The sequence below is a fragment of the Ranitomeya variabilis genome, chromosome 5 (genome assembly GCF_051348905.1).
Source record: "Ranitomeya variabilis isolate aRanVar5 chromosome 5, aRanVar5.hap1, whole genome shotgun sequence".
NCBI lineage: Eukaryota > Metazoa > Chordata > Amphibia > Anura > Dendrobatidae > Ranitomeya > Ranitomeya variabilis.
The window spans coordinates 299,790,078-299,810,415 of NC_135236.1; the positions used below are offsets into that span (position 1 = coordinate 299,790,078).

At 43.4% G+C, this 20,338-nt stretch overlaps 1 protein-coding gene across 1 annotated transcript in view; it reads right to left on the bottom strand.

Annotated features, from left to right (window-relative positions):
• Window positions 1-9,325: 9,325 nt before the first annotated feature.
• The window catches only part of LOC143773630 (uncharacterized), a 138,696-nt gene continuing 127,683 nt past the window's right edge, over window positions 9,326-20,338 (bottom strand). The window contains exon 7 of the mRNA XM_077261026.1: window positions 9,326-10,318. Coding sequence (XP_077117141.1) covers window positions 10,210-10,318 — 109 coding nt within the window. The 3' untranslated portion in view covers window positions 9,326-10,209. The remainder of the gene's footprint in view (window positions 10,319-20,338) is intronic.

The following is a 20,338-nucleotide window of genomic DNA, read 5'->3' on the forward strand; positions in this document are numbered from 1 at the left end:
AAGGGGTTAACATCTGTTGACGAGGGTTTCATTTATGCTCGGATCAAACTTAGTCCAGCCATGGATCAAAGTGAGAAAAAATTTGGCCATCAGTGCAGATGATTTCCAAGAGACAGTTCTCCATCCTCCTCCTTTTCGACCTGTCCTCTGCTTTCGACACAGTCGACCACTGCCTGCTGCTACAGATTCTTTCTTCCCTTGGCATCAAAGACCTTGCCCTGTCCTGGATTGCCTCATACCTTTCCGACCGCACATTTAGCATTTCCCACTCCCACACTATCTCCTCATCCCACCCTCTCTCTGTTGGTGTCCCTCAAGGCGCTGTCCTGGGGTCCCTACTTTTTTCCATCTATACCCTTGGCCTAGGACAACTCATAAAGTCCTATGGCTTCCAGTACCACCTGTATGCGGACGACACTCAGATCTACCTCTCTGGCCCAGATGTCACCTCCCTGCTGTCCAGAATCCCGGAGTGCCTATCAGCCATATCCTCCTTCTTCACCTTTTGCTTCCTAAAACTCAATTTAGACAAAACTGAACTCATCATCTTTACTCCACCTCACGTTTCTTCCCTACCCGATCTATGTATTATGGCAAACGGCATCACGCTCTCTCCCATACGTCTAATCCACTGCCTTGGAGTAACTCTCAACTCTGCCCTGTCCTTCAAACCGCACGTTCAAACTCTTGCCACCTCATGTAGTCTTCAAGTCAAAAATATCTGTCCTTTCCTCATCCTTCAATCTTCTAAAACTTTTGTGCATGCCCTCATCATCTCCCTCCTCGACTACTGCAACACCCTCCTCTGTGGCCTCCCCGCTAACTCTCTTGCACCACTCCAGTCTGTGCTCAACTCTGCTGCCTGCCTAATCCACCTCTCTCATCGCTACTCCCCAGTTTCTCCCCTCTGCAAATCCCTCCACTGGCTCCCAATTCCCCAACGAATCCAGTTCAAACTACTAACACTGATCTACAAAGCCATCCACAACCAGTCCCCTCCCTATATCTCTTAACTAATCTCCCAATATCTTCCCTCACGCAATCTTTGATCCTCCCTAGATCTCCTACTCTCCACCACACTTATTCGTTCCTCACACAACCGCCTCCAAGATTTCTCCCGAATATCCCCCATCCTCTGGAATTCCATGCCTCAACACGTCCAATTATCCACCACCCTCGGATCCTTCAGACGAACCTGAAAACCCATCTCTTCAGGAAAGCCTACAGCCTGCAATAACCATTCTGCTGCCTCACCACCACCCGAGCTGCCGCCTCACCACCCCCACCAGAGCTGCTGCATCCCCGACCTTCTGTCTCTTCCCCATTATCCCATACAATGTAAGTCTGCAAGCACAGGGTCCTCTCCCCTCAGTACCAGTCTGTCATTGTAAATTCGTTTACTGTAAATTATATCTATAACTCTGTATGTAACCCCTTTCTCATGTACAGCACCATGGAACTAATGGTGCTATATAAATACTGTAAATAATAATAATAATTTCCACCTCTTGACTCTGAATCTTTAGAGTACACTTTCTATGCCCATGACATAAAATGGGTGAAGAGATCTGCAGACTCAGCTATCTGTGGTTCCCAACAGTCAGTTGGGCGCTTGGAGAGTTATGTTGTGGGGAAAAAAAGGGTATTTGGGGTGTCACCATTGAGGACTGTACTGTGTGTGATATTAAGGTGGAAGAAGAGAAGCAGAGGATACTTGAAGCAGCGCTTGCCATCTACTGGAGCACATGTTCTTTCTGTACCTCATCTACAAAGCATACCATTGTATGGCTGCCAAAGAAAGGGAGTGGAGTTGCCCACCCAGTAACCGAAGTTGTAAAAATGCTGCGCAAATTGCTCACTGCAGGAAAACAAACCGACTTCTCATCCCTCATATCATACCTGTCCCACAACCCTAAACAGCTATTCAGTACTTTCAATTATTTCCTGCATTCACCAGCTCCCCCTCCCTCTCCTCTCATCTCAGCTGAATACTTTGCCTCACCACCTGTGAACTTGACACAATAACCACCTCATTCCAAACTTTATCACAGTCTTCATCACAAACCTAACCCATCTCTTCAACCTGTCACTAAGGGTACCGTCACACAGTGGCATTTTTATCGCTACGACGGCACGATTCGTGACGTTCTAGCGATATCGTTACGATCTCGCAGTGTCTGACACGCTACTGCGATCAGGCACCCAGCTGAGAATCGTACGTCGTAGCAGATCGTTTGAAACTTTCTTTCGTCGCTGGATCTCCCGCTGTCATCGCTGGATCGTTGTGTGTGACAGCGATCCAGCGATGCGTTCGCTGGTAACCAGGGTAAACATCGGGTTACTAAGCGCAGGGCCGCGCTTAGTAACCCGATGTTTACCGTGGTTACCAGCGTAAAAGTAAAAAAAAAAAAAACACTACATACTCACCATCTGATGTCCGTCAGGGTCCCTTGCCGTCTGCTTTCCACTCTGACTGTCTGTCCGGCCGGAAAGTGAGAGCAGATCACAGCGGTGACGTCACTGCTGTGCTCTGCTCTCACTGTACGGCCGGATCTCAGTCAGAGCAGGAAGCAGACGGCAAGGGACCTGACGGACATTAGATGGTGAGTATGTACTGTTTGTTTTTTTTTACTTTTACGCTGGTAACCACGGTAAACATCGGGTTACTAAGCGCGGCCCTGCGCTTAGTAACCCGATGTTTACACTGGTTACCTGGGGACTTCGGCATCGCTCCAGCGCCGTGATTGCAACGTGTGACCGCAGTCTACGACGCTGGAGCGATACTCATACGACGCTGCGACGTCACGAATCGTGCCGTCGTAGCGATGTAAATGGTACTGTGTGACGGTACCCTAACAACTGGTGTCTTCCATCCTAATTGTAACATATCTCGATCACACCCATCCTCAAAAAGCCTACCCTTTACCCATTCTCTGTGTCTACCTATGGCCCCATATCATTTCTCCCCTATGCCTCCAAACTACTGGAACAACACATCCATTTTGAACTATCCTCCCTCCTCTCCTCTTGCTGCATCTTTGACCGCTTACAATCTGGCTTCAGACCGCGCCATTCCACTGAAACTGCCCTGACTAAAGTTACCAACGACCTATAACTGCCAAATGAAAGCGACGCGAGTTTGTCCTCCTTCTCCTGGACCTGGCATCTGTCTTTGACACAGTGGACCATTCCCTCTTACTACAGACTTTCTGATCTGTTGACATTACAAACTTGGTTCTTTGTTGGATCTCCTTGTACCTAGGAGTGTGTCCCATTCACACACCACCTCCTCATCTCGCCCTCTATGTGTCCATCAATGTTCAGTTGTAGGACGGGGAACTATGCTTAGAGGGCGAATGCATGCACTCCCTACCTTTTAAAGGGACCTCCTGCATCAACCTAAGGTATTCCCAGCCTATAGCTGGGCAACACCTTCTTTTTAAGGCTGGGCAAAACCTTCTTTTTAAGGCTTCTCCTCCAATATGGAGGTGCCTGAGCTACGTTATTAGCTTGCCTTGCATGCTTGCTAGTTGTCAGGTTCCCCAGGTCTGCCTGTCTGCTTGTCTACCCTGTACCTGCTCTTACCTGTCTGTGCCCGTCTGTTTTTACCTGTCTGTGCTCTTCTGTCCATCAGCCGGTCCAGATCGCACCTGCCAGTGTCCATCTGTCTAACACCCAGTGCAGCCCTCACCTGCCAGTGCTTTTCTGTTCCTCAACAGGTCCCATCTACATCCATGGTTCCAGAGTCCCTACAGTGCCTGCCTGCATTCTTCATCCCTCCTTCGGGCTGTGGCAGCTTACCCATTGTAGGGGGTCAGCTGCCACCTTCTGTAGGTCAGCAATGGAGTAGCACCTAGTGCCACCTCTTTGTTCCTCCTTGGGTCACAGTTTTCACCTGCTGCCACTTGTCCGAGTAGGGATTTGGTAGGCCATCTAGTTATGCCCCTTCCAGGCTTTCAGAGGGATACGGAACAGTGATTCCACCACCTTGCCGATTACAGTCTCCATCTACTGGGTTGGCTGTAGTGGAAGTACAGTACAGGAGTCGGTCCCCGCTATACTAGTTCTACTCTACTGCAATTGATGCCACTTTGTTGGTGTCTGCCACTAATTTTTGGAAATGTGTAGACTCCTGGTTGGGTCTCCTTCATGGGTGTTACCTGTAGCAGTAAGCCTCCAAGACCGTCAGGCCTCTGCTTCCTTGGAGTCAACTACCCGTGTTACTATCCTTAGATTTTTCTGACAATAGTAGTCTACGAAATTTATATGATAATTGTACCACCTGAGTGTGGCTGAGTATGAAAGCAGGTTGAGCTGTTGCATGTGGTATCAAAGCTGCCTGCACAGGAGGCCTACACTGATCCCTCACCCACCTTGTCTTACTGTGACGTTCAATTGAAAGCTGCAAATGCTGTCCCAGACCCCGAAACCTCATGCCTGGCTGATTGCTGCAGTGCCATGCTAAAATTTGTACTGTGGGTGAATTGAAGCCACTTTCTTGGTGTCTGTCCCTCATTTGATGTGTTTTGGCAGCATTTGGGGCTGTTATAAGGTGTTGTGCATGTGTAAGAGGGTGGTGCTGTTATGGACAGTAAGGAACACGCTGTACAGTAAGGAACAAGCTGTCACTTTAAGAGGCTGCACCCCCTTGTCTGGCATGATGGAATGTTCTGCTTCTCCTCTGAAATAATCGTTGGAATGAACTAGTCTGTGCAGAGTGCAGGTGTGGAGCTGGAGCAGCGTGTGTGAGCTGAGACTGCTTCAGAGAGGACTTTTTGTGCTGATAGCTGAAAGAGAGAAGAACTGTGTCCTGACATAGCTGCAAGAGAGCCAGGAAGATACAGAGGAAGGGATTTACAGTTTCCTCCTGTAGAAGCGGTGTGAAACGCGCATCAGGGCAGAGGGACGCCGAGGATTATCCCCATGTGGCTGACAATCAGGTATATCTTTAATACACATATATATATATATGCTCTTCTTTCATGTGAGGAGGTTGCTTACTAAGATACCAAGTGGATTAGCATTCAGCTACCTAGTCATGGGAACACTAATATAGTTTGGCAGGCACATATACCCCACATTGTCATTTATATTTATTGTTAGAATTATTAAGCTATATAATTGTGATATATACATATTTATTTTGTCAGTCCATAATCTTTGGGCTAACCTATGGCAGAGTTGTCCCTTTTTGTGGTTCTAGTACCCCTTCTTGTAGTTACATGTTGTTTTTATGGAGATTTATTATAATAAAATATTGCTTTTATAATAGTACCATGGTCATGATCAGTGTATTTTTTGATCACGCCTAATGTGAGATAATTTATTGTTATGGTACAGTGCTCCCCATAAGAGAGGGACGTTGAGAGATAATATTGAGCAAATTATTGTGCATATATAGCTGCAAGAGAGCCACGAAGATACAGAGGAAGGGATTTACAGTTTCCAGGAGCATCCCTAGGATCCAGAAGCAAGGAGAAGACCACGCTTCATAGAGCTGACAGAAAGCCGTGCGCACCACCATATTAGACTGCTGGGGGCCCCCTGGGACTGGAGCTGATTCTCCAACATCACCGTGAGTTTGTTCCTGTTTGGTGCACCTGTTAGGGCCTAGTGTAGGCTTCAATAGTCAGTACACGGGAGCCGTGTGGCCTGCTTAGTAAAGGCCAGGGTTATATGTAGAGTAGCATCATCACCTGTTTATTGTTTATATTTGCTGGGTAGACTCTGTAAATAGTTGGAGCACCGTGCTATTTTACGGGAAAGATAACGTTTATAACTCTTGTAAATTGTCGTTTGCCATTGCATACCCCTGTTTTCATCTTCCTCATTCACTTCATCCCTTGCCTCCCAAAAAATTTACCTTTTGTTGTTTGCATCTCATCTTGTGTACAGTAGTCTTCCTGCACCGTGGTCGTCCCCCGGCCATCGCTTCACATGCGTTTTTGTTTTGGCCTCCCATTGACCTGAATGGAGTTCAGTTATTCGACAAATTAATATTGCAAATTCGGCAATCATAATTCGAACCGAACATTGAAATGTGGAGGGGTTGTGGAGTCGGAGTCGGAGTTAGTTTTGGTTGGAGTCGGAGTCGGAGTTGGTAAAAAAAATGTATTAATATTTCATAATTGAACTTTCATGTGAATTTTATAAATGTTACTCAAATATATATGTTCTATCAAACTATCAACAACAGTGATAAGCAGTTCTGCTGGAGATAGAGACATTTCTTACTTCTTGTGTGTAACTGTTCTCCACTGCCCTTATCTAATCTTATACTTGGTTAACCTCATGCTGCCCCTACCCCCCTACTTACAATGTATGAAACTGAAAGTGAAAATGTGTTGCAAATTCTTAGTAGTAAAGCTCCTCCTCTAGACTAGATGTTTACTAGGTGTGCGTCTTCCAAGCATCTCACAGCTGCTACTCAGAAGAGGAAGACTGTAAGAAGTATTATCCTTTCAACAAACTTTGCATCAGTTAACTGTGAGTACATGAGGAATAACAGTATTACTGACCACTGTATCAGTTGTACGACCTGGCAATAATTTTGTACAATTGTTTTTAGGAAAAACAATTGTCATTTGGATTGTGAATGCAGAATTAAAAACCTGAGAATGTCAAAGAAGCGTCACATTAAATCAGCTGTATTTGAACATTTCACCATCACTCAAGATAGAAAACATGTCTGTCAGTGTATGACAAATGATCCAGACGAAAACAAATGCTGTGAAGCCAAGATCAGTGCATATTCAGGCAAAGCTAAAAATGCTCCTACCAGAGCTTCTAATCTAAAGAGACATTTACAGCGCTTTCATCCAGAAGTACTGGAAGCAGTGGATGAGAAAGACTTCATCCAAACCAATGAACCAGTGCCCAGCTCTTCCAGCCAAACAAAGGAGCAGAGAACTTTGCAGCCATCAGTTGCACGATATTTTGTCAGCGACAAAGTTACTGTGACAATGACAGTAGATACATTTAAAAAACAGATCATAGAGCTTGTTGTAAAGGATAGTGTGCCTATTTCATTATTTTCACGACCAGCTTTTATGTGTCTGAATGGGGAAATGGCCCGCAAGCTTGGTGTTTCTCTGGAGAAAGTATTAGAAAATTAGTAATCGAAGAAGCTTTTAAACAAAAGGAAGAACTTAAAAAAACTCTCAAGGGACGCTTTCTGTTTCTTAAAATGGATGCCTGCACACGTCACAGAGTGAACTATTTTGCCATCAATGTCCAATTTGTTTGTGACAAAAATGAAATAGTTACCAAGACATTGTCAGTAAAAGACACCAAAGCTCATCACACCAGTGAGTTTCTCCAGGTCTTGGTGGAAAAGGTTCTGCAAGACTATGAACTTAAAAAAGAGCAAGTTCTTCCTGTCGTAACTGACAATGCTTCAAATATGATAAGTACTATTAAGCTAATGAATGAGAGTAATCATGGTGACCAGCAGCTAGAAGAACATTTTGGGTCCACAGACACAGAAATGTTTGAAATAGAGGAACACAGTATTGTAACTGAGGAGCAAACTGAAGTTGCTTCAGATGAACAGCAACATGATAGTTTAGATGATCTTGTTGAAACTGTGTCAATACGTTCTTTCATTCATCACATGCGCTGTGTTGTGCATACGCTACAGCTGGCTATAAGAGACAGTCTGCAAGAAGGACATGCTGCTGCACTGATTGGCAAGGTGAGAAAATTGGCTACTGTTGCCAGAACCCCTAAAGTTGACTCAATTTTGAAGAGACGTGCTGGAAAAGGGGCAATTATTGATCAAGCCACATGATGGGGCAGTACTTACTTAATGATTCAACGCTTGGTTGAACTGAAAACCTTTTTTGTAGACATGGCTAACCCTCAACTGACGCTAAATGAAAGTCAGTGGAATCAGGTGACTGAGCTGGAAAAATTGCTAGAGCACCCATTTACAGTGACTAAAAAATTACAAGCAGAGGACTTAACTCCAGGTATTTTCTTAAAGGAGTGGAAGAACCTGATGTTTCGCCTGTCCCAAAGAGGAGGGTTAATTGCAAGTGGCATTGCTACATCAATGAAATGGAGAGAGGAGCTACTATTACAAAATAACATTCTTTTGGCAGCTGTTTATGTAGACCCAATGCATCGGATTCTTCTAGATGATCAACAGCTAACTAAAGGAAAAGAAGCTCTGTTTGAAATAGCAGTAAGGATGAAAGGGTTGCAGAACAGTCAGGAGGAACAAGAAGAATTTGGTTGTCCTGCCACATCTTCACCCTAATCAACTGATGAAGAATTTAATTTCGAAAAATATTTGGATCACAAGGACCGTGCAAAGCGTTCCCGCATAGAAGAAGAGTCATCCCCATCAAGGAACACAGCCAGTACATTTCAGCAGAATTTTTCATGTGCACTAAAAGAAATTGAGAAATTTGACCGTTCATCAAAAATAACAGTGCAACAAGCGATTCCTCTGTATCCTGACATTGTCAGAGATGTTGCCCAAGTGGTTACTGCTTTGCCACCAACCCAAGTTAGTGTAGAGAGGTTGTTCTCTGCTCTCAAAATAATTAGATCAGATTTGAGGGCATCCATGAAGGAGGATCTGACAGAGGCAATACTTTTTCTGAGGACAAATTTATAGATTTCTTCTTATTAACTGCATAACAGTGTTTATTGCATATTTACTTACAAGAGTTTAGAAAAGTTTATAAAAGTTATTTGCTATATTCTAATTGTATTCTAATAAATATAGTTTTTGTTCTAAGTGGTCTGATTACTTATATGATGGTGAGAAAATGAATAAGCACGATGTTAATATTTTACAACAGTAATTTTATTGTTACGAATTGGCCATTTATGAAGGAGTCGGAGCCGGAGTCGGAGTCAGAACCTGATAAAATCCAGGAGTCGGAGTCGGAGTCGCAACTGTGGCTTACAGAATCCACAGCCCTGGTTACACACACATTTATACATACACATAGCACACACATGTATACACCGAGCACATACACACACGTATACAAAACACATACAGAGCACATAAATATAAATGTATACAAAGCACATGCATAGACATATATGCATACACAGAGACCATAAACACGTGTATACACAGAGCACATACAGTACATACAGACACCTCTCCATTACTAACTCCAGGGATTGTGGCAGCTGTGATTTTTGAGCACTCGAGTAGAGTCTGCCTGAACATCTGACCAGCTCAACTTGAGTACTGAGCACTTGAGGATTTTAGTGCTCGATCATCACTAATTGTGAGTAAAAAGTCTCAGAATACATTTTGAGGCATATATACAAAGAGCACACAACACAACAAAGCTTTCTTATAAAATATTTTTATTAAGTTATTACACTATTACATGACAAAGCAGTACCAACATTCAACTGGGCAATAAATTGGTCACAGATATTATTAAGAACAGAGAAAAAGTACATCTTTATGGGTGCTGTATTACAGCCATGTGCTAATGGTGTAATTGTTCTTTCAGGTGAATTTGCAGCAGAATGTCTGTCTGCTGTAGCTCCACCTTTCCCTCTCCATAGAACTCTACAAGCACCAACTATCATCTCATATTTTAAGTTTGAATCCACTGAAGATAGATTTTACCAGAGAATAGAGAATATTGAGAATGAAAGATCAGTCCAGGAGAAAGAAGCAGGTTTTTCTGATAAAATGTATTAGGCTTTATTCACTCATCAGTATTTTTGATCAGTATTTCATTAGTATTTTAATGCCAAAACCTAGAGTGTAGGCAAAACATAGAACAGGTGTCAATCTTTCAATTATAATTTTTCTCTATAAATTCCACTCTTGGTTTTAGCATACAAACACTGATGAAAATTACTGACCAAATCCTGACGTGTGACTAAGTCCTTTCCTACATTTTCTTATTTTCACGTTTATTGGTGATTTATGCAAATAAAATGTAAAATAACGCTTACTCTTTAAGCTTGTTCTGTAATAAATAAGTTTAGATAATATTGATATTTTTGATACCACATCGGTAACCCACTGAATCGATTGATCAACTCTAATACTATTTCAGGTATTGCTTTGTGAATGGCATTTTAATACTTATGTAGAATATAAAGAAAACACAAGTGTCTAAAATATTTAATTTTCCATTCCATTAAAAAGAGTTGATGGCTGAGGTAAAACATGACGAGGTGGAAGCAAAGTTTTCCGTGTATTCTGAAATCTCACCGTCTCTATTGATTTTCGTTTAGAGGAACATGTGCTGCATTCATCTCTCCTTCTTTTTGAGCTATTGCTGTATTTCTCTGTGAAATTTTGGCTTTTGTAGTAGATTTTATCTTCCTAAAATGTCAAAAAAAACATAGAAATTGTTATGCTCACCTGAGGAGATGGGTCCATTAAGCTCCACGTCAAAGTGTGCATATGGACCAAGGACAGTGACACAAAAAGGACTAGGACAGGGGTGGGGAATCTTTTTTTCTGCGAAGGGCCATTTGAATATTTATGCCATCCTTTGGGGGCCGTACAAAGTACATCCTGACTCTAGCACTGGTTTCAGGACCTAATCTTTCATTGCATGCCCTTCAGTGTTAAGTAGTGAACACTGCATGTGTGGGCCAACAGAGCAAGAAGAAATTATTGAGCTTGTGGCAATCAAAATACAGCTCCTTGCTCAAGAATGCTGTCCCTGAGAATCTGCTAGAGGTCCTGATAAAATGTCATCGAGGGCCGTAAATGGCCCTGGGGACTGAGGTTCCCCAGCCCTGGACTATGACAACGGGATATGCTGGATGACAAGCAAGCAAGCCGCAGAGCCAGGAATGTAGAATAGCACTGAAGAGCAGATTAAAATTTAAACGGTAGTTCTGAACCAGGATGTACAGTAGATGGAGGTTCTAGAAACCAGTGTGGTTTTCAAAGTTTCACAGCGCAATGTGAACAGTCTCTAGATAGCAGTTTTGTGATATATAGCAGACAATGAGTTAAACAGCATGTATCAGTGGATACAGATTGCAGAAACTGCAGGAATTCCGAGATGATTACAGCATAAAATGAATAGTTTTTAAATAACAGTTTAGGGGAAGTTTAGAAATGTGGTGGACATCACTTCTATAAAATATTTTATTTTTAGGGATGCTGATTCTATGGGAGGAAAAAAAGGAGGTACTGGTGCTGTGTAGGGCACCAGGGTAGCACTATTACACTTTTCTTCTTCATCTGACGTAGTGTAGAAGTCGGGGGAAAATGGGGAGGGTGCTATATTACCTGTACACTTACAGTATGCACTATATATTATTTAGAGAACTCCAATGTGTAAATCACTGGTGGTCAGTGGATTAACCTGTACACGCACGCTATAGACTATGCACTTTAAACAGAGTTCCTTTGTACAATGTCACCAATGAAAATATTAGATTTAGACATGCTTTCTTTGCTAATCATCAGTTTCATTGTATGATTCAGTCACTACGTGGTGGCATTATGTTGTCTGGTCATGGTGTGGCGGTGTTTCTCCCTTGTATTTGTTATTATTGGTATATTGTTCTTGGTATAGAGGATTATGTTGAGCATGGAGATCAGATGTTCTCTCTGCTATTATTTCCATAGGGATTAAATACTCGAGAGTTTAACCCCTACCTGTCCTGTGACATACTGATACACAGTCAGAATACTTTGCTGCCAAATAATCCACAAATTTGTGCAAAATTTGAGTCCATCTCTAACAAATTTGCATTCAATATGTTACCGAACATTAATTTTTTACGTTTAGAAATAAAGACTCCTAGAAAAACATTTCTATGTTGCAAAATCAGCTCAGTGAACACCAGACGACCCGGAATTGGGGTTCCCTGAAAGTGAAGCTTGAATTTTACTAAATTTAGGAATGTTATAGAGCAAACCAAATGCACAAAGTGGTTCAGGGATGCGGAAGACTATAAATCAGGCCTTATATTTAACTGGCAAATAACGACTCCATATATATCAAATCAGAGGAAGGGTACATTTGCCCAAATACGGAGATCAAGTAAACCACAGGAGACAATTCTCCATGTTTTTTGGGTTTACAACTTCCGATTCCAAGTCAATGGATGAATCCAGTGTAGGTCCTTCGACCTCTACTCATTTTTTAGGAAAAAGAAAGGTCAAGATCACACATTGAGGAGGCGTCGCAGAGGGGGTTGAAAACATATTAGGAAGATAGGAAGAACAGGAATAGGACAACGAGACTTGCTACAATGAGGATACGAAAAATGGAGGGAAGGAAGAAGGATGTATTAACAACAGAGAATTGGTGGTAAATATTTTATTCATTCCCCTGACTGACATTCAATTGGATGTGTTATCTAAGGGTTTATCTTTTTGCTCCTCCAATATACCAGATTGGTTTCAACTTGAAAATGATTTGTACATGTTTTTCAGAAGACTGCGTTTATTCTCGTTCTTGTTGAAAGAAAGACCTGTTGAGGGTCTTTCTTCTACATAAATGTTATGTGATGTGGTACTCTACAACAAAAGTATCTTTCAACCACCTTGCAATAATTATTTAGTTGAATCTTATATACAATTGATTAAAAATTATGTGTAATTACTGAAACATAATTTCCACTTAAAGTCCAAACATAATTTATTTATTCTTGAAAGGAGAGCTCTGACGGGTTAAATTAATGTATGTAAAATATCGATAAAGCCAGAGGATAGAGGCGGGGCGTGTTGGTTTTGGATAGTTGTAAATACACCCATGGTCAAAATTGTTGGTACCCTTTGTTTAATTGCAGAAAAACCTACAATGGTCATAGAAATAACTTGAATCTGACAAAAGTAATAATAACTAAAAAATCTATGATAATGAACAAATGAAAGTCAGACATTGCTTGTTAACCATGTTTCCACAGAAAAAAAATAAATAAATAAAACTCATGAAATAGGCCTGGACAGAAATTATGGTACCCCTGAAAATAATATGACAAAACAGATACGTTAAATCAGTGTGTCCACTAATTAGCATCAGAGGTGTCTACAGTCTTGGAATCGGTGAGTGGGCCAGTATATAGGGCAACAGATACTCACTGTGCTGTTTGGTGACATGGTGTGTATCACACTCAACATGGACCAGAGGAAGCGAAGGAAAGAGTTGTCTCAGGAGATGAGATATAAAATTATAGACAAACATGTTAGCGGTAAAAGTTATAAGACCATCTCCAAGGAGCTGGATGTTCCTGTGACTACAGTTGCATATATTATTAAAAAATGGAAGATCCATGGGACTGTAGCCAACCTCTCTGGATGTGGCTGCAGGAGGAAAATTGATAACAAATCAAAGAGACAGGTAATACGAATGGTAACAAGAGAGCCCGTAAAAACTTCTAAACAGATCAAAGGTGAACTTCAAGCTCAAGGAACATCCGTGTCAGATCCCATATTCGTCGTTGTATGAGCCAAAGTGGACTTCATGGGAGACGAACAAAGAGGACACCATTGTTGAAAAAAAAAAATCATAAAAAAGCCAGACTGGAATTTGCCAAACTACATGTTGACAAGCCACAAAGCTTCTGGGAGAATGTCCTATGGACAGATGAGACAAAAATTGAACTTTTTTGGCAAGGCACATTAGCTCTCTGTTCACAGATGGAAAATGAAGCATATTAAGAAAAGAACACTGTCCCTACTGTGAAACATGGAGGAGGCTCTGTTATGTTCTGGAGCTGCTTTGCTGCATCTGGCACAGGGTGTCTAGAATCTGTGCAGGGTATAATGAAATCTCAAGACTATCAAGAGATTCTAGAGAGAAATGTGCTGCCCAGTGTCAGAAAGCTTGGTTTCAGTCTCAGGTCATGGGTCTTGCAACAGGTTAATGACCCAAAACACACAGCTAAAAACACCCAAGAATGGCTAAGAGGAAAACAGGAAAACATTGGACTAGTCTGAAGTGGCCATCTATGAGCCCTGACCTAAATGCTATTGAGCATCTTGGGAAAGAGCTGAAACATGCAGTCTGGAAAGGGCAACCTTCAAACATGAGACAACTGGAGTAGTTTTCTCTTGAGGAGTGGGCCAAAATACCTGTCGAGAGGTGCAGAAGTCTCATTGACAGTTACAGGAATCGTTTGATTGCAGTGATTGCCTGAAAAGGTTGTGCAACAAAATATTAAGTTAAGGGTACCATCATTTCTGTCCCGGCCTATTTCATGAGTTTTATTTTTTTAAATTCAGTGGAAGCATGGTTGACAAGCAATGTCTGACTTTCATTTGTTCATTATCATAGATCTTTTATTTATTATTACTTTTGTCAGATTCAAGTTATTTCTGTGACCATTGTGGGTTTTTCTGTCATGAAACGAGGGGTGCCAACAATTTTGACCATGAGTATCCAACTTTTAATTTGTACTATAAAATATATGAGGCCCATAATAAGTCATAAACAACCAAGACAATAAATAAAGTGCTAGTGCTCAAGATAATCTGTGCTCATAGTAAAAATTGGTTTGATCTCACCAATGTAGTTTTTTTCCTTTACTTTCTGTCCCAGGTTCACAGGACAGGAATGGGAGAAGAACAATGGTAGTAGACAGGGGGGAGTGATAAGTTACTCTTTTCCTCTAAAACTCCTTGTTGTGCCCCTGCATTGCTCTTGCCCTTACAAGGGCAGTCCCCAAGTATAGCTTGTTCACAGATTACCCATAGGGATTGCATGGCCTCCCAACGGGATTCCCTCTCCATTCGGGGGGGTTCATCAGGGGGGAATTTAATAATATATGGGAATATGGATTGAACTCTTGCAGTGGCAAGTAGTACCAAAAATAAATGAGTCTGACCAGTTGTGTCAGTGCCCCTACATGGGATTTGGTGTAGCTCAATGTCATGTCAGATATCATATTTATGTATTAGGTAGGTCCACCTCCTACTAGAGTGGCATCTGACACCATTTCCAGTCTTTTGGACCGCAGGTCCATGTGGTTGGAATGCATACAGCAGCAATGGAGTAGCTTCCGGACTGCCGGAAGGTCATGTTACCGCTAGTATTGTCACTTCCGGTCTTTGGACCACACTCCTCTTGTGTTGAGACACGTACTTCGATGATGATCACTTCTTGCAGGGTCGGGGTACCGACATGAGGTCCAATGTGGCCCCCACTTATGCTAACATCTACATGGCGGAATTTGATGACATACACGTATACAGTTCCACTTTCTAGCAACATGCTCGGGCCTGGTGGCGATACATTAATGATGTCTTTTTATTGCGGGAGGGTAGTGTTGATGAATGTTTTGCATTCCAGAGTGAACATAATCATGTCTATCCAGAGCTGCAGTTTACATTAACCCATTCCATGACTGAGTTGCAGTTCATTGATACCCTGGTATATAAAGATAATGGTATATTGATCACTGACTTGTTTGTAAAACATACTGACAAAAGTAGCTTATTACATTTTGATAGCAATCATCTACGCAAAATGATTAAGTCTCTCCCTTGGAGTCAATTTATCAGGGTTAGATCAACTGTTTCATGAGAAGAAAAATTGGATTGGTGGTTGGAGGAGATGTGTTGGAAATTTAGATCTAGGGAATATCCAAATAATAAAATCAATAGATTTAAACAGAGGGCGCTATTGCTAGAATGGAAGGATCTCTTGAGGTATGCATGCACAAAACAGACAGGAAAGATAATTACCTTTGTCTCGACCTTTTGTCCTGTTAGTGGACGTATAGCGGATATCTTTAATAAACATTGTCCCCTATTACATAGGGGTCTTCCCTTGATACTCGACTTGGAATCTCAGACCCCTCTATTATATAAACGGGATCGAAATTTGGAGGACAGTTTGGTAAAAACTGATTTCGGCACTCTGAAAGTGCTGACACAAACCACACTCAGCACTTCCAGACTGGGAAACTTTCCACGTTTTGGGTGTGCATGCTGCGAAAACATGATTTGTCTAAGGGAGATTTTACATTAGATATCCATGTTTAAATGTCATTGATTGATAGGTCGTAACTATAACAACATAGATGCATCCTCTTCATTGGTAATCACTTTATTTTGGTTTTTAACCTTTACTGTTCCTACTACTATATATGCAGATTTTGTATTTATTTATATTTGATGCTGATATTGTCTTTATAAAGAACTGAGATTCAGGGTTTTGTATCGAAAATGAATGCTTTTATGTATTTTATATTAGGAGGTTGGGTCTCTATGGTGATTGGTATTTGTATGTGAACCACACTATATAAACCCCAGACATCTGACCTGCCATGCCATTTTGAAATGGGAGGGGGTAATAGTGTCCAATCCGGGATAAAAGTTTCCAAATTGTTCCAACCAATTCATACATTAATATCACTTATCCTGTGTAGAGGAGATAACTTGTTGTTGTTTTCTATCACCTATGATTGCACCACCAGAGCGAGAATCTGCCGATCCAGGAAATCCACTGAAATAAAAGGGCGGCACCTCTCCCCCGCATCAGTTGGGTTACTGCCCTTAATGGGAGACCTCAAGATGAAGATGTGAGCAGGTTGCGGGATGCAGTGACGCACAAGAGGCAGAACAAGGGTTAACAATTTAATTTAACAGTGGGATACTCCATGCAGGGTTTCAAACAGTTTAATGAGGGAATAAACAGTTAAATTGTAACAGATATGCAGCATTAATGAACAATGAATGTGGTAACGGCAGTTCTTTCAAACATTTATTGGGTCAGATGTTCCTCTGGCTGCAGATGATGCCTGGGAGTCAGTAGCACCAACAATGGCCGGCGTGGTGCTTGTCCAATGTGGTCCTGCAGGCAAAGGTAATCCATCTTCTGACGGCAGCGGTCGGTCTCTGATACCTTCCGCTGAGACCCTAGTCCATAATTGAATGCGGCCAATGCAAACAAGGCCGCAGTACTGTCAGGTTCCCGGTTGAGCAGCGTGGCAATGTCTGGCAACGAGAGCAGCGACGTACAGTCCTGCACCCTTCTCTGACCCTCAGGCTTACATGCAGCGATCAGCTGTACAGGGCTCTGAGCTCTCTCCCTGTTACTGCGGTGTGCCTTGGAAGTGTTCTGGAGTCGGGTCAGCCGTGTGTCACTACGGTCCGGCTGCACACACCGTGGAGCATGCTGTGCACGCACCTCGCCTCTGTCACTGCTGGTGGAAAACTGGCTGATGCTGCACGCGCTTTCACTTTTAACCACGCCCCGGTTTCCGGGTCAGGGCTCCTGTCCGAGCCTTTCTGCCTTCCACCGGACAACAAGGGACGCAGCCTCGACAGTTCTGGACCCGGTTTAGTACAGGTACCCGCGGTCCGGTCTTCCTCCTTACACTCCCCCTTCTCCTTTAGCTCGCCATTCCACGGGTGAGAGTTCTTGCGCAGGCGTTGGTACTCATCCATTTCTTGGGCAATCGCTGCCAAATAAACTAATCTTGTTCATAATGATTAGGGGGTTTTCCAGTGGTCGTCCGTTCAGTGCGACGTAGATCAGGTTGAGTAGTGGAGTCTGGTTGGATAGTGGAAGGCGGGGGTGTGTCTGGTTCCGATGGAACAGCCATTTCTAGAGTTTCTGACTGACATATTTCCCCTGGACTAGCCGCCGGTGAGCTTTCTGTCTGAAGACGATGCAACTGGTTCTACTTCATTGTAGTCAAAAGTCGGAGGGCTAGGTGCCTCGATGGGACCTGACTCTCTCTCCTCCTCCTCAGGGTCCCACAACCGGCAGGGATGCAACATGTTGCGATGGACTATGCGAGTAGGCACTTCTTCACCCTCAGGTTGAATCTCATACACTGGGCCAGCATTGTCAACTCGGCATTTCACTTGATATGGAATTTTTATCCACCGGTATTCCAGCTTGCCCTGTGGCCTCTTGTCCCGGACCAGTATTCAATCTCCCACTTTAAGAGCTGTCCCTCAGAGAGGCGCTGCTTCATGGTGCTCGAGTTCTCGGAACTTAGTCTGTACCAGCCGGTGGAGAGTCTACAACCGATGTCTATGTTCTCGGATCCCAAAAGACACCCCTGTCTGTGGGTAGTCTTCTTCTGGTTCCAGCTCTAGCTCAGTGATTTCTCGTCCTTTCCGCCCAAATAGTAGGGTATATGGGGTGTATCCTGTTGTGCGGTGCACCCGATTGTTGTAGACCCAGACCAATTCAGCCCCTAGTCCATAATTGAATGCGGCCAATGCAAACAAGGCCGCAGTACTGTCAGGGTCCCGGTCGAGCAGGGTGGCAATGTCCGGCAATGAGAGCAGAGGCGGACAGACCTGCACCTTCTCTGGCCCTCAGGCTTACGTGCAGCGATCAGCTGCACAGGGCTCTCAGCTCTCTCCCTGTTACTACGGTGGGCCCCAGCAGTGTTCTGGCATCGGGTCGGCCATGTGTCACTATGGCCCGGCTGCGCACACCACGGAGCATGCTATGTACGCACCTTGCCTCACTTTCCCTGCTGATGGGAAACTGGCTTGCGCTGCGCGCTTTCACTTTTAACTGCGCCCCGGCTTCTGGGTCAGGGCACCTGTCTGAGCCTTTTTGCCTTCCCCCGGACAACATGGGACACAGCCTCGACAGTTCCAGACCCGGTTTAGAACAGGTACCCGCGATCTGGTCTTCCTCCTTACAAAGATATCAGGAGTGGTTGGAAAAATGAGCCTACCCAGGCCTGACAGGGTACGAGCAGTTGAGGCTTTCGTTCCAAGTCTCTGGCCGCTGCGCCATCTCAGGCATGCACATCAGCGGGATGCATAAAGAGGGGTCCTGATGACAAGTGCACAGAGGTTGTCTGAACCAGAAGTCATAGGTTGACTTCCAGTAGGTTCCGGTTGAGGCAAGGAGAATTGTTGTGAATTGGGTTTCTGGGCTCCCCCGGTGGTCACTGGTGGTACTGAACTTGTGTGCTTCATCTCCTCTGTTCACCTGTTCCCATCAGGATGTGGGAGTTTTCTATTTAACCTTGCTCCTCAGTCATTTCTATGCCGGCCAACAATGTTACCAGAAGCCTTTCTGTTGCATGTTCCTGCTCCTAGACTACTATCAGCTAAGTTGGACTTGTAGTCCTAAGTTTGTTTTTGCATTTTTGTTCCAGTTCTCTGTGTTTGAATATTTCTGAGGCTGGAAGCTCTTGTGAGCTGAAATTGCCACTCTAGTGTCATGAGTTGATATTAGAGTCTTAAAGTAATTTCAGGATGGTGTTTTGAAAAGGGTTTTCAGCTGACTGTGAAGTTCCCTTTTCTGTCTTCCTACTATCTAGTAAGCGGACCTCATTTTGCTAAACCTATCTTCATACTTCGTATGTCAATTTCCTCTAAAATCACCGACAATATATGTGGGGGCTACTGTCTGCCTTTTGGGGAAAATTTCTCTAGAGGTAAGCCAGGTCTGTATTTTCCTCTGCTAGGGTCAGGCAGTCCTCCGGCTGGCGCTGGGCGTCTAGGGATAAAACGTAGGCACGCTACCCGGCCACTGTTAGTTGTGCGGTAGGTTTAGCTCACAGTCAGCTCGAGTTCCCATCTTCCAAGAGCTAGTCCTTTTGTATGCTTTACTACGGTCTCTTGCCATTGAGAACCATGACAGTTTGGCCGGCCAAGGGTTAAAATAATTGGCAGAAGAAAGGAGAGAAAAGAAGTCTGCAGAGAATTTTTTTTTTTTTTTTTCCCTGAGTTTGCTCATTAGTTGATTTCTTGCATCTCTGCTTACTGCAGCCTTCGTCTCTCTCTCCTTCTAATCCTTGAATGGTTCTGATTTCACCTGATAAAAATGGATCAGCAGAGTTTAGCTACAGGTTTGAATAATCTCGCTATGAAGGTTCAAAGTTTACAGGATTTTCATTCATGCTCCTATATCTGAACCTAGAATTCCTTTACCTGAATTTTTCTCCGGGGATAGATCTTGCTTCCAGAATTTCAAACATAATTGTAAATTATTTTTGTCTCTGAGATCTCGCTCCACTGGAGATCCTGCACAGCAGGTCAGGATTGTAAATTCCTTGCTCCGGGGCGACCCTCAGGATTGGGCATTTGCTTTGGCACCAGGGGATCCTGCGTTGCTCAATGTGGATGCGTTTTTCCTGGCATTGGGGTTGCTTTATGAGGAACCTCATTTAAAGATTCAGGCTGAAAAAGCCTTGATGGCCCTGTCTCAGGGGCAAGATGAGGCTGAAATATACTGCCAAAAATTTCGTAAGTGGTCTGTGCTTACTCAGTGGAATGAGTGCGCCCTGGCGGCGAATTTCAGAGAGGGTCTCTCTGATGCCATTAAAGATGTTATGGTGGGGTTCCCTGTGCCTACAGGTCTGAATGAGTCCATGACAATGGCCATTCAGATTGATCGGCGTTTGCGGGAGCGCAAACCTGTGCACCATTTGGCGGTGTCTACTGAGAAGG